Here is a 14,657-nt window from a genome sequence, read left to right as displayed (position 1 = left end):
AATCAAGTGTATTTTATACGGCATCTATTTTATCGTTCAACGGCGCTAGAAGGTCAACTTTCGAAGGACATGGCGATGGATGACGGGACGATGGGACGATAGAACGTCTTTCGAAAGTCGACCTTCTCTTCTTCTCTTCTTCGCTTTTATTAGGCACGTTTGTTAGGTCCCCACAATTTATGCGGTAGTCGTCCGTTATTTAGCATACCGTCTCGTCAAAAAGGCAACCGAATTATCGGCTCTAATTATAATACGCCATCATCTGGAACGACTTGTTCTGAAAGCGGAATCTGGTAGTACATGACTACAACGTCAACTGGTCTGGTGTGGTTTGGATTTGATAGCGACTCGTTCTGGATATACCAGTGCGTGGTCTATCTCAGGCGCTGGTCATTGCAGTGTGCGACTCGTCCTCGTCTCAAAACGCACACCAAAGCACATGTAGTCCCATGTATTTTGAATGGCATTTACTACGCCTGCTCGAGGTGCCACGCCGTAAAGGCGACCGCGCGCTCGGTCCAGAGATGGCCAAACTGCTTTTGGTCGACTTGGATCGCGACTTCAAAGAGGATCACGAGCCGGTGCGTGTTGAGGTACACGGGGAGCTTCCGGAGCTGCGTCGGGTCCATCTCCTTGACGGGGCGCCAGCTCAAGTAGCACGACGGCAGCGCCGAGTGCAGAGCGTCCGTGACTTGAAACCCGCCCTCGGGCGTCCAATCCATGCCTTCGAGGTGCAGACCGCGCACGGGGAAGCCACCAGTGTGCTCGTTGGTCAGTGTCACGACCACATCGAGTTCGTCGAGCGAGCAGTGGAGCTCGGCTGCAATCACTTGGCGCGTCGCCGTCAAAAAGGCCTCGGGCGAGAAAAAGCCACCGAGCCAGACGCCGCCGTGCAGCACGTCTTGAATCGGCAGCTGCGAGAGCGTTTGGAGCTGGCTCAGACGGCGCGCAAAATCGTGGAGCCACTCCAGCAGAGAAATGTCCTTTGGCACAACGTACGCGTCGAGCCAGTCGGTCGGCAGCACGCCCTTGTGCAGCGCCTGCATCGCGTCGCGGATCGCGTTGGACGGCTTGAGCGTGTTGGTGCACACGGCGGCAATGTCGGAGAGGAGCGACGTCACGCTATCTAGGAGTGCGTTGGCGACCTCGATCTCGCGGTGGAGGCACCGAAACACGGGGTTGCTAAACGCGGCCTGCGTCGACGTGATGGCCGACGACGGCAAGAGCGCACGCCACGTCATGACGCTTTGCGAGAGCGCCTGGATCCACGCGGGGCGGGCGTCGCCAGCGTTGCCAAACGTCATGGCCACATCGTCCGTCTCGAGGCCGTCGTCCATGCCGAGGCTGTCTTGCATGAGCGCGAGGTGTCGGAGCGTACGCGCGCCTTGATTGGTCAAGAGCATGCTCTCGGCCGAGCTCGGGAGGCCGAGCCACTGGGGCGAGTTGGCATTCGGCAGCGCGTGGATCCAGTCGGCAAACTGCTCTTTTGTCTTGCCCGACGAGACGACGACGCCGTCGACAAGCGCAAACGTGCTTTCGTAGCTCTCGGCGCAGAAGATCGTGTTGAGGAGCGTATCCAGCAAGGCTTGGTCGAACTTGTTGTCGACGCGGCCGCCGTACAACGACTCCTTGAGAATGACCTTGATCGCTGTCCACGGAATCGCGTCGGGCGAGATGTGCGCGCGGCCCCGCCCAATGCTGTCGACCCACGTGTCCATGACGTCGCACGCGCCCTTGAAATCGCTCTGGCTAAACTCGTACGCTTTCGACCACCCGATCGGGACGTAGCGCAACCGTTCTTGGAGCACGGCGTGGAACCACGAGAGGAGAAGGAAGAGCCGGCCGCGCTCGGTCGGCGCGCGGTTCACGCGCTCGGATGGCACGTCCAAGAACGTGCGGAGCATGCTTGCCTTGACGCCGTTCGGCGGCTCAAACACAAAAATGTCGCAGAGCCGAAGGAGGTTGAGCGGCAGCTGCGGGTGAATCTCGGACGTGAGGAAGAGGCGAAAGTCCTTGTGGCACGAGTCGCGCACCGAGTAGAGCTTCTTCTCGACCGTGAGCAGCCACGACGGGCACAGGTGCACGTTGCGCAGCAAGAGCCACGTGCCTTGCTTGATGGCCGTGTTGAGCGCCTTCTCGGCCGCGTCGTAGCCCTCCGCCGAGCCCATAGCGACCGACGCAAACCGCTTCTGGAGCGTCGCCGCGAGTTCGTCGACGCGGCCGCTCGCGTCAAAGCCCGTCTTGGAGCAGAGGAGGATGCCCCGCGTCGCCTCCGTCTCGTGCGCGACTTGGTCGGCAAACTCGACCTGCCCGCGCCACGGAAAGTCCACACCAAAGACGGCCACCAAGAACGCTTCGACGGCAAACGGGAACCGGTCCGGGCGCGAGACGGACACAAGCGCCATCGTCCGGAACGCCGCGCGGTACGGTGACGTCACGCCCACGTCCCAGCCCGTCGGCACGACCGTCTCAGGCGCCGCGTGACAAAGGAACGAAGCCCACTCGTCTTGGTTGGCCTCGAGATGCGCCGCGTTCGCCGCGAAAGACGCAGCGCCAAGCAACTTTCCGACGCGATCCCGCACATCATGTGCGACCGCCGTGAGCGCTGGTACAGCTTTGGCCCCGCCAAACCGCTGGAAGAAGACGTCCCACTCGGCCTGGCTCGGCACGTCGGCGCCTGCTTGGTGGTGCTGCAGCTCCAAGTACACCTGGGCGACGCGCAGCGCAAACATGAGCTTGTCGTCTTCGAGGAGGCCTTTGGCGACGCGGCGCACCATCTGCGCGAAAAGCGCGTTGCTCAAGAAGGCGAGGCGCCCGTCCGGGTCCGACGATGTCGACGTGAGCACGCTCGTCAGCATCTTGAGGAAGAACGCGAGCGAGTACTGGTACAAAAAGTGTACCGACCCGAGGTTCTCGAGCGTAAAGAAGAGCTGCGTGCACGCGTGCGCGAGCGGCTTGAACTTGTTGGTCGCGAGCTCAATGTTGGCCATCGTCACGTGCGTGTCGGCCACGTGCGCCGTAATGTCGGCCGCCTCGGCCTTCATGCTCTCGAGCGTGTTGATGACGCGGTCGTCGTCGAGAATGTTGCCCTGGACGCTGTTGATCTGCTGCAAGAGCGCGTCCTCGAGCTGCCGGAGCTTGGCGTTGTACTCGCCCTGTAGCTTGAGCAGCGACGAGCGCTTCGCGTCAATCTCGGGCTCTTCGCTCTTGAGCAGCAGCGCGAGCGCCTGCGACTCGAGCGAGCTCGGTGTGACGGTAAAGTTGACAAACGTCACGCGCGAGCAAATGTCGGGGGAGAAGCGGCAACTCGGGTCCCGCGTGATCAAAAACAGCCGAAAGTCGGGCGAGTAGTCGATCTCTTCGCCGGCGAGGCGGATCAAGACGCGGCCGCCCGTCTTGTACAGCTCGCGGTTGAGCACGGGGTTCAGAATCGGGTCAATGTTCTCGACGTCGTGCACAAGGAGCGCCGTACCAAACCGGATCGCGCTCGCGAGCACCTTCATAAACGACGCATCCAAAAACGACGTTTGCGAGATCTTGGTCGTTGGGTTGCTGTTGAAGAGGTTGATCATGAAACTCGCGGCTTGCCCCGACGGATCAATGATGAGCGGGAAGCGATGGAAGCGCGCGAGTACAATCGCATTTTCGACACAGAGCGTGTCGGACGGCAGATCCGACGCGGCCCACAAGAGTCGATCGGCCGGCGCCGAGAGGTACTCGACAAAGCTGAGGCCTTCCGTCGTCGGCACGCGCATCGAGACGAGAATGTCGCGCCAGTCTTCGACGAGCAGCTTGCGCTGCTGGTGGTCGAGGAACCCAAGGTACGTGAGAAAGCCCGCGCTAAGGAGCGTGTCGCCGACCAGCGTCTTCATCTGCGTCTCAAACTCCTTGGAGCCCGCCTCCCAGCGCTCGCGCTCGCTCAAGAGGTTCTCGAGCAGCGCCACGGAGCGCTCGACTTTCTTCTTGACCGTCGCCATGTCGCTCGAGATGAGCTGCGCCTCGGAAATGAGCGCTGCATACTCTTGCTTGTAGCTCTGGATCCGCGTCTCGAGCTGCGCAATCATAGCGGTTGCCTCCGTGTACTCTTGACGCAGACCCGCACTCTGGTCTTCAAGCGTCTGGACTTCGTTCCGGAGCGGCTGGATGCGGTGCAGAATCTCCGTGTAGTTGATCTGCGACACGACCCACTTGAAGAGCGGGCCGCACGCCTTGGACGCACGGTTGACCTTCTCGTAGTCAAACTCGTCCGTCTTGGAGAGGTAGTTGCCGTTGATGACCGCGCGCTGCTTGGCCGTGAGCTTCTCCGAGTCGAAATTGACCACGGACGCGATAAAGTCGTCCTTTCGGATAAACTTGCGCAGGTCGGCCCAGTCGAGCGCCGACTCGCCCAGCATGATCGCGACGGCTTCCAGCGTCAAGCGCACGGCGTTTGGCGGCCGCGCGAGCGCACGAATCTCATCGAGCTGCGTCTTGCGGATCGAGTTGACCGACGACTGTGCTTCGAGCAGCGCTGGCTCGGCCTGCGCGAGGTCGTGCTCGACGACGACCTTTCGCGATCGGATCTCGTCGTCTTGCTTGGTGAGATCGGCCGCGAGGCTCTCCGTCTCCTTCTTCTTCTTTTGCGCCTCGTTCTGCTCGACGACCATAAGTTGCAGCTTTTCGTTGGCTTCCACGTCCTTGCGCTGCAGCTCCTTCTCCTTGGCACCGAGCTGCGCCTGAAGCTCCGCGACTTGGTTGTGCGTTGCCACAATCTTCTCGACACCAACGTTGAGATGCAGCTGCTGCTCCTCGAGCTGGCCGCGCTTCTTGCCGTAGAGCGTCACAAAGTGCCGGATAAACTCGAGGTAGTCGCGCGGTGAAATGTGGTTGGCCTTGGCGTGGCGCTTGGCGAGGCGGTGCATGAGCTCCAGCACCGCGTGGTGGAACTGGACGATACTCCCGACGACCGCATCGTGGAACGTGTACGCCAAGTTCGGCGTCAGCGCGTCCAAGAACGCACGCGCTTCGCCCGGCATGACGTAGTCGGTCTCTTGAAAGTCGAGCGGCAGCGTAAACTCGGATGCGACTTGGGCGAGCGCGTGGTCCGACCACGTGCCAAACCAATCGACGACGCAGCGGTTGAAGAGCGCGGGCGACGTCTTGCTGCGGTTCTGAAAGTCGCCGGCCGCCGGGTTCATCGTAAACACCACGTGCATGTTGCGCTGCACTTGCTTGGTAAAGTACTTGAAGAGCTCGTCGTCCGTGTTCTCGATCGTGACATTGTCGCGCCGAATGGCCTCGCGACACGCGTGCATGAGCGACGTGTGCTCGTCGTCCTCGAAAAGACCCGGCACTTCGCCCGACGCGAGCAGCGCGTTCATGCGCTCGAGGAACGCCGCGTCGAGCACGTTGCTTTCGTCAAAGATGAAGCAGATGCGCTCGCCGTCGCAGCCGCAGCGCTTGAGCACGACGCGGAGGTCGTCGTCAAAGTTGGCCAGCGTGTAGTTGGTCGTGAGCTTGATCTGGAACACCGACATGCCGTTCATCCAGCTCACAAAACGAGAGAGGACGGTCTTGCCGGCGCCACTCTCGCCGACGAGAAGCAAGTGGCCGAGCGGCTGCCGAAGCACGCGGTCGATGCGCAACACGTGGTCGATGACCGAGTCAAAGACCACGAGCGGCACGTTGAGCTCCTCTTCGTAAAACACCCGGAGGCGCGCCTCAATATGCTTGCGCAGCTCCGACGTCGTCGCTTGGACGTAGTGCTTGCTGAGCCACGTGCTGAACCGAATCGGCTCGTGGTGGACGCCGACGCCCGTCTCGAGCGCGTGCGAGGGGCCAGGAAAGTGCGTCTGGAGCACCGACTTGGACGTCGCGTAGCACCAGTCGCGCTCGTCGGGCGTCACGAGGCGGTCCATAAAGAGCCGGAGACTCTCGTGGAAGAGGAGCTTGACCAGCGTCTCGACGTCGATCTCGTACTCGAGGGGCTCGATCGCCTCGTACATGGCGCGCATCCAGCGCGAGAGTTCGCGCGGCGAGTAAATGTAGTGCGGCTGCATCTCGGCCGTGAAGCGCGTCTGGTTCTTGTGGTACACTTCCACCATCGCGTCCGTCACGGGCACCTGGTACGCTTTCAGGCTCGGCGTGAGCTTCAGAAGCGCGCGGTTGAACGTGCCGTAAATCTGCTTGAGCGAGTTGTACGCGGGAAAGTCCACAAAGAGCACGGGCGCGTGCCGCAGAAAACGCGACGAGAGCGGGACACGACCGGGGTCCGTCGGCGGGTTGCAAGCGCCCACAAACTGAATGCGCTCGAGGTGCACCCAGATCTTCTCCTTCCAGAACCCGCCTTGCTCGACGAGCTGCCGGAGGAACGTCACAACGCGCTGCGTGCCGTACTTGTCGGCTTGCGGCAAGTTGATTTCATCGCAAAAGACGACGAGCCACTTGCCCGGCGCGTGCGGCATCATGATCGTGCCTTGGAGCGTCTTCTTGTACACGCAGTACTGCGCAAACGTCTTGAGAATGAGCTCCGGCGTCGTCCCCGACGAAAAGTTGAGACTCGCGAGCTCAAACTCGGGCAGCGAGTTCAGCGTCGACGTCAGTGTCATCGTCTTACCCGAGCCCGGCGGACCGCAGAGGATGAGGGGCTTGTGCTGCGCCAGCCAGCCGCGGAGGACTTCGACGTGGCGCACCGTATCGACCGTTGTCACAACCACGTCGGTCGAGAGCACGCGGTGGCTCTCGAGCTCCAGCTGCGGCACCGAGTAGACCCAAGGCACCCACTCGCCGTCCTTGACCTGCACCTCAAAGTCGAGAAGACTCGCGTTCTCGGTGCTGAGCGTCGGCAGCGGCACATTCGTGTTGATGCTGCTCAGAAACTCGGCCAATTTCACGCGGTGCGCAATGTCCATCGAGCCACCAAAGCCCCAGATGATACTAAAGACGAGCCACTTGGGCGTGAACGCTTGCACATGCGCTTCGTTCATGGGAAAGTCGCTGTGCGACTCGTTGTACTCGGCAATGTGCACGAGCCCCTTGGACAAGAGCGAAAACATGCTCATGAGCAGCCGGAGCCGGTCGACGTCCATAATGTGCGGCTGCGACATGGCAAACTCGAGGCAGTGAACAACGAGCGGTGACGTCGTAAACAGCGCGCGCGACGTCTCGGAAAAGATGCCTCGCGCTGCCGTAAAGTGGGCCCACTCGTCGTCCTGCATGGCAAACGTGGTTCGCAGACTGCTGTCGTTGGCGATCGACTGCAGAAAGTGGTCCACAACGTGCGACGTCTCGAGCGTATCGGTTGCGAACCACACCATGCCACAGCGACTCACAGTCGCGAGCGTCGCGTACTTCAGCGTCTCCGTCTCCATCATGATCCAGACGTTCGGCGGAATCTCGAGGCGCTCGCCCGATGGCAGCGTCAGAAGCCGGTTGTCGTCCAAGACCGAGTTGAGGTTCTCGGCCCACTCAGGGTCCACATCACCATCAAAGAGGATCCAGTGGCGCTTCTCGCTCTCGCCACGCACGTTGTTGAGGACTTGGCGCAGCAAGTGTGTAAAGACACCGTCCGACCATTCGAGCGTCGTGTTGTCGAGCGTGCCGTAGAGCTGCTCTTTCGAAATCGCCTTTGGGTCGATGACGTACGCCTCGCCCTTCTTGCCGTCAACGCGCTCCATGGCTTCTAGGAGCACCTTCCACGCGGTCGTCTTGCCCATGCCACTGGGACCGACAAGCATGACGCCATGGCGGAGCTGCATCACCTGGTAGAGCTGCAGCGCCTTCTCGACCCACTTGTCGTGCGGCACCAGATGCTTCGAGGTGGCAATCTCGACAATCTGCGCGCGCAGCTCGGGCTCGTTGACGCGGTGCACGTCGGTGCCGGGAAAGACACCTTGGAGCAGCGTCTCAAAAATGGCCACGTCGCTCGCCACGAGCTTGGGCACGACCGTGTCGCACACCGACCGGATGAGCGCTTCGGCTTCAATGTCGGCGATCGATGCGGTCGACGTCGCCGTCAAGTTGCGCTTCAGCTGGCCCGCCGAAACGAGCACCGACTTGAGCGCACGCAAGCCAAAGTCATAATGCGGCTGCTTCGAGAGCTGGTCCTCGCAGAGGTTGAAGAGGAGGACGACTTTGGCCGCCATGTACTCGGCCGTCGTGATGCCCTGCGAAAAGAGCATCACCTGTGCAATGAGCTCGCGGTCTGGCGCAACCATCGCAATACTGCGGAAGAGCTGCTTCAAGTTGTCCGGGAGGTTCGAGCGCCCCGCGTAGCCCGGGTTCATCGTCACAAAGATGCCAACGTCCGGGTGCAAGAGAACCGACTTGCCGAGAAGCTCAATGACGGACGACGTCGCCTCCGTCTTCTTGCGCTGGATGAGACCGCCTTGGATCGCCAGAATTTGCTGCGACACAGCCGAGAGCACGCGCTCCTCGAGGCGGTTGAACTCGTCAAAGCAGCCCCACGCGCCGACTTGGCAGAGACCGACAAAGATGCGGCCCATGGCTTGAAAGTCAAAGTTCTCGTCGCAATTGAAGACGAGCACAAAGCGCCCGAGTTGCATGCCGAGCATCTTGACCGACTCGGTTTTACCCGTGCCGGCGGGACCGAACGGGTTGCCACCCATACCAAAGTCCAGCGCTTGCGTCAGCGTCAGGTAGCAGCGCTCCGTGAGCGGCGTGTGCACGAGGCGTTCACCAACGCCAAGGTACTCGAAGCCGTACGAGAACGACGCGTTCGCAACGCAAATGCGCAGCTTCTTGAGCGGGTCGACTTCGTTCGGGTACATGTAATGGCGCATGTGGTAGAGCCACCGGAAGTCGTCCGAGCCAGTGAGCTGCGCCTTGTTGAGACGGCGCGTCACATCGCGCTGGTGCACAAGCTCCGTAATGAGCTGCTCGTACTTCTTCCGGACGTCTTGTGCAAGATCTGAGAGAACGCGCTCACTGAGGAGCTGCAGTAGCCCTTCGACGGCCGTGACAACCGCGCTAAAGTCGTTGCTGCGGCTCCGAAGAACAGCCTCGATCTGCTCCGTCCACTGCACCTGCGTCGCGAGAAGCACGATTTGGGCGGGAAGGCCGCAACCCAAGCGAGGTAGTCGCCGGTCGTCGCGAGCGCCTCTTCGAGCAGCGACGCCAGTGTCGATCGCATTTGCTTCTCGACGTTGGCGAGCCAGACATTGATGCGCGTGTCCTCGCTCGGGAGCACAGGCGTTTTGAGGCGGACGACCTCGCCCTCCTTGGAAACAAGACCAATGATCGCACCCGCGTCGTTCATCTCAAGAGCCGCGACACCGGCAAACATCTTGTTGAGATGGCGCTGGATCTGCTTGGGCTCCTTGCTGTTGCCAATCATTTCGAGCAAGTCTTCGTCACCGACAAAGTAGAAGCGGGGAAACGCCGCGCGCTGGCGCTCGAGATACTCGCCGAGCGCGCGCTGGATGCTGCCCATCATGTCTTGCTGGCGCTCGAGCGTGTGGAGCAAGTTGGGGATGCTCGAGACCTCGAGAATGAGCGGCTTGTGCGTCACGCGCTTCATTGTCGACACAAACTCGTTGTCAACGGATTGGAACCGCGCGTACTCCTTTGGCAGCTGCTGCTTGATGTCCGCCGAGCCAAAGAAGATGCCCTCGAGGTACACCCACCGGCGCTGGACGTCAATCCAAAAGTCAAAGATGGACCGAACGCGCGTGAGCTTCTCTTCCCAGTTCTCGGCCGACTCGGCAAAGACGCGGTAGTACGGGCTCTGCTTCATGCTCTGGAGACTGTTGAGGTGCTCGTCGAGCTTGGAGAACATGTCGTCCCAGCCCTTGATGATGCGGCACCGGTTCTGGTAGTTGACCAGATCCAGCGCATACGTCGTCCAGTGCTCGGCAACTTGGCGCAGGAACTCGTCGAGCGCCATCTCGCCTTGCGCCGTGCGGATAATGCTCTTGAGCGTGTTGTCGTGCGCCGCGAGTTTGGCGTCCCACAAGCTCCGCAAACTCAGCTCCGAGAAGGACGACTTGATGTTGAGGAGGCGCAAAATCTGCTTCCAGTGCCGGTCGCGGATCGCGTCCGACTTGAGGTCCGTCAGGAGACTGTTCGTGCTCTTGTACGACTGCATCGCCTGGAAAAAATAGTCGAACGCTTCGTACTGCTGGACGCGTGCGGGCAGCGCCTTGAGACCGTCGAGAAGCTCGTCAAGCTGCTTTCGGAGCTTGCGCGGCTGCACCGCCGACCACGGCGACTCCTTGAGCTCTTCCATGCGCGACCACGTCGCCGCCAGCGACGACCACACTTCGCGCAGACCCCCGAGCTCTTCCATCGTACGTTCGAGCAAGTCGGCGTCGCTTGACGAGACGTTGCCGCGCGAGACAAGGTTGAGCGCCTTTCGCGCCGCCTCCATTTTCTTGGTATCCTGCGCAAGCAGCGTCAGCTTGGTGTCAAAGAGCTGGATCAAGTCCAACGCTGCTTGGGGAAGCTGGGCGCCCTGGAGTGGCTTGGTCGCGTCCCACTCGGTCACGGTCGCCTCGATCTTCTTGGTCAAGACGTTGTGCTCATCCATAATCTTGGCTTGGAGCTGCGGCAGCTGGCTTTCCATCGCGTCCGTCTTGCGCTGAAGCAGCTGGAGGAACGCCGCCCACTCACCCTCGACGTTGGCGAGCTCGGGCCACGACGGCGGGAACTTGAAGCGCTGGCGCTTGAGCACCTTTTCGCCTGCAAGAAAGCCTTCAATCAAGAGCTCCCACTCGGGCTTGGCCATGCGGAGCTCCTGGATCATAGTGACCGTCGCGACGACCTGCGACGTCGCCGCTTCGAGCGTGTGCATCTCGAGAAGCGACCGCTTGGCCGAGATCTCCGTGTAAAAGGACGCAACTTGCGACGAGAGCATCTCTGCAAAGTGGGACAAGAACTCCGTGTGCCACGCGTCGTACTTGACGTTGACTTGGGCCTGGACCTGCTGAAAGTTGACGAGCATCGGCCAAACCGCTTGGTGTTGACGACCGTGTCAAACTTGGAGCGCTCGTCCTTGATCTCAACGAGAAGCTGCTGCCACTGGCCAATGTCGGTGCCAATCTTGCCAATCACGCGGCTCGCCTCCATGTCCCAGAGCGCTTGGTACTGCAGCCACGTGAGCACATACTGCTCCATCGCATGCAGGCACGTGTGCAAAACGTCGTACGAAGAGAGGAGCAGGCCCGGCGGAAGCATCTTGAGCACGTCTTGGAACGAGTTCTCCTTGCGTTTTGCGCGGCGCCGGCTCGGAGATGCGTTCGAGACGAGCGGCTGGAACGCGTCGTACGTCGAGCTCTGGATCTTATCCAGGTGGCAGATGCCCGACACGATCGTCTCGAGCTCTTGCAACCACATGGCCTTGGCCTGCGCCACCGACGGTTCGAGCACGAGAATCTGGTTCTTCAAAAGCACTTGGTGGACCTTCTCGGACACGAGCGCGCTCGGCGCCTCGGTCGTAAACGCGTGCACCCACTGCTGCAGCGCCGACTCCAAGCGGCCGCACAGCACGTTGCCGATTCGCGTGTTGAGCTGCTTGACGTACACATGGAGGTTGTTGTAGCCTGCGAGGTTGAGCTCGTCGACGATCTTTTGAATGTCACGTAGCGAGTCCCCAAACGTGGCTTCGTCGGCCGTCGAGAGCGCGTTCACACACGCCTCAATGTCGGTCTGCTTGCGCCAGAGCTCGTCAACCTTGTCGCTGAGCGTCTCGACCTTGGCGGCCAAGTCCAGGGCGTAGTCGCCGAGGTGGTCGGCGTGCCACCGAATCTCATTGTCCTTCGTAAACGTCTTGGCGATCGTCGTGCGCACTTCGCGGACGTACGAGGCGCTCAGCGTCTCGAAGCCTGGCTTGATGCGCTTGCACACATTGCTGTACGTCTTCAAGCTCGCGTCCAGCGACATGGCATGCGGGTACTTGTCCTTGGCGTCTTCGGCGATCATCTTGAGTGTGAACGGCACGCGGTACCCGAGCCACTCGAGGTTGCGCACCTCCTTGAAAAGCGTCACGATCTGGTGGTTGAACGCGACGCACACTTCGCGCTCAATGCCGTCCTCACCAGCCGACGACGGCTTGGCGACGATGTTGAGGATGATGTTGCGCACGTCAAACGTCGGGACGCTCACGAGCTCGGTCACCCAGTGATCAAAGATGGCCTGCGCGTCGAGCTTGGAGAGGAACGCGTCCGCGACCTGCTTGAGCGCCTTGCCCTCCACGTGCTGTTCCCAACCCTTCCCGAGCACGCTCTCGACGCGACTCAGAAGCATGTGCAGCTTGCGCTCAATCTGCTTGGACCACATGACGGCGCCCGCAATCGGCGGGATGTCGCGCAACTTGCTCATGCGCGACGCCTCCGAGTACGAGTAATGGGCACGGAACTTGACCTGGAGCTCCGTCACGTCTTCCTTGACGTTTTCAATCAAGCGCATTTGGAACTGCTGCACGGCGCTGCGGATACGCGGCCGGAAGAAGAGCGGGTTGTACTTGGAGAAGACGCGAAACATCTCATCGGCTGTCGACGTCGAGTTGAGGCGGTTCGTGAGCGACGCGATGATGCTTCCCTCGATGCGGTCGATGCACACTTCGTACGTCTTGCGCGCTTGCTTCCATGTCTCCGACCCGTCGACCGAGACATCGAAGGCATCAAGAGCGCTGAATTGCGCATACGCCGCGTTGATGTCCGTGAGCATGTCCTCCGAGCCGTCCGTCGTTTTCGAGAGCACACGTTGGATGACGACGCGGAGCTTTTCGTGCTGCTCGCGGAACTCATGAAGCTCTTTCATGCGCTCTTCAATCGCGAGGTGCTCTAAGCTCATATCGACGAGCGAGCTCACGCGGTCGAAATTCGACGTCCCCCGGCGCTTGCTGAGGTCCTTGACAAGCTCCTGGAACGCGTGCAGCTGGCGATGCCACGTCAAGAAGAGGTCGTGGCACTGCTTGGCGACCTCGTCAAACTGCTCGTACGACACTTGGATGAGGTTGTACGTGCGCAAAACGGTCGTGATCTGGTGCGCAAGATCGCTCGAGACGAGCTCGACGAGCGAGAGCACGCGCGAGAGCTTGTACTCGTCCGCAAGGCGCACCTTCTTGAGCTGCAAAAACACCGTGTTGATGCCACTCGTGGTCTGTGGGATGTCGGTGGCCGAGAGGATCGCGTTGAGCGAAAAATCCTTCATCAGGTTCATGACGCTCGAGACCGTCTTGAGCGCAGGTCCAAGGCCGTGGTCGGCCGCGAACGTCACCGTGACGAGGTACCGCTTCGCCTGCTTCAAGATCGCAAGCGTGATCTCCACCTCGGGCGACGTAAGCTTCTTCTGCGTCGCGAGCAGCGCGCGGTGCAAGTCACTCCAAAAGTTGATCTCTTGCGTCGCCGAGCCACCCACGGGTTCGTTGACGAGGCTCGTGACCTTTTGGATTTCCTTGATCCAGAGGTTGACGCCTGCTTGAATGTCGTTGAGGAACGCCGTGTCGTTGAGCCGATCCGAGAACCCGAGCGCGTCGACGTCAATGCTGCCCATCTGCTTGGAGTCGCGGAGCTTGTCGGCGGCGAGTTGAATGTCCGGGTGGATCTTCAAGTCGACGTCGGGGATCTCGACATTGTTCTGGAACTGAACCATCGCGACCTCGAGCTCCTTGAGGCGCTTCCGAATGAGCGGCATGCGCTTGCTCTGGCTCTGGCCGCCGTCGTCTTCTTGGCCTTCGTGGGCTTGCAAGAGCGGCGCGAACGAGTGCTGCACAAAGGTCACGAGCGTGCCAATGTCCTCGGTGCCCAGCGTCACGAGCTGCAGCTGCGAGTTCACAGACCCGTCGCGCGTGAGCTTGTCGCGCGTCTTGAGCGTCTTGATGAGGCAAAACGTGGGGACCTTCTGGCGCTTGGCCTTGGGCTTCTCCTTCTCGCCCGTCTCGAGCGAGAGCTTGACGCCGTCGCCGCTGTCCCGGCAGAGCACGCGGAGCACGCGGATCGCCGGGTCCGTGATGAAGTGGCGCAGCGTCTCCGTGTCCAGCCCAAAGTCGTCGGCGACGGCCTCGTTGTAGGCGCCGTCGTCGCCCCGGAGGCTCATGTGCTTCCCGATCTGGAAGAAGGATGTGCTGATGTCCAGGACAAGCTGCGCGAGGAAGGCCGTCTCCATCTCATGCTCGATGGCGACGCTCTCGACCGCGTCCCCTTCCATGCTTCCCCTTCGTCCTCTTCGACGCACGTCACAGAATACCTCACCCAAAAGATCCGCCCCATGGCAGGGTATACAAACACCCAGTGTTGCGTCGCCCCCCATATCCAATACTACATAACATCCCAATGGTCTATTCGCACGCCCTTCAAGCTGGATCGTTTGCGGCCTCAGTGTCCAAAATCCAGCTTAAAAGGCGTGCGAAAAGTCATATGCAACTCGGTGTCGACGATGGAGGCTAATTACACGGTACTTTACATAGAAAAGAACGCTCTCTCCTCGTCACGTTTCGCATTGGTTGGCGTGCGAATAGACAAACTTTGGGCCACGTTTTGTGATTCGCTCCCCATGCCTTTGGCGCGAAATGACTTGCCGATGCCAGCGCTGTCATCGCTGCACTTAGCCTTCGCTGTGGCTGCTACAGAGACAATGCGATCGATTGGAGAGCTCTAAAGTCCTTGCAGAGGTACTACTCTATACTGCGAAGCATACATCGACAGCGCGTCGTCTTTGTC

The 14,657-nt window shown here is 60.6% G+C and overlaps 1 protein-coding gene across 1 annotated transcript; it reads right to left on the bottom strand.

Moving 5' to 3' along the window:
* Positions 1–436: 436 nt before the first annotated feature.
* On the bottom strand, positions 437–14,170 carry SPRG_04667 (hypothetical protein). The gene is made up of 3 exons (XM_012343075.1): positions 10,966–14,170; positions 9,065–10,918; positions 437–9,023 (listed from the first exon to the last, which is right to left on the bottom strand). The coding sequence occupies exons 1-3, from the start codon at positions 14,143–14,145 to the stop codon at positions 471–473; spliced, it is 13,587 nt and encodes a 4,528-aa protein (XP_012198465.1). The 5' UTR covers positions 14,146–14,170; the 3' UTR covers positions 437–470.
* Positions 14,171–14,657: the final 487 nt, after the last annotated feature.

Source organism: Saprolegnia parasitica (genome assembly GCF_000151545.1).
Source record: "Saprolegnia parasitica CBS 223.65 unplaced genomic scaffold supercont2.12, whole genome shotgun sequence".
Lineage (NCBI taxonomy): Eukaryota > Oomycota > Saprolegniomycetes > Saprolegniales > Saprolegniaceae > Saprolegnia > Saprolegnia parasitica.
The sequence above is the reverse complement of the archived record's forward strand: the minus strand, read 5'-3'. Positions and strand labels throughout refer to the sequence as shown.

Excerpts from the sequence above, each read along its gene's own strand:
- SPRG_04667 (XM_012343075.1), bottom strand. The coding sequence starts at position 14,145 with ATGGAAGGGGACGCGGTCGAGAGCGTCGCCATCGAGCATGAGATGGAG. Across the intron at positions 10,919-10,965 it reads AGCGCTCCAAGTTTGACACG|GTCCAGGCCCAAGTCAACGT; the intron begins GTCGTCAACACC and ends AACTTTCAGCAG. Across the intron at positions 9,024-9,064 it reads CCGGCGACTACCTCGCTTGG|GTGCAGTGGACGGAGCAGAT; the intron begins GTTGCGGCCTTC and ends CTCGCGACGCAG.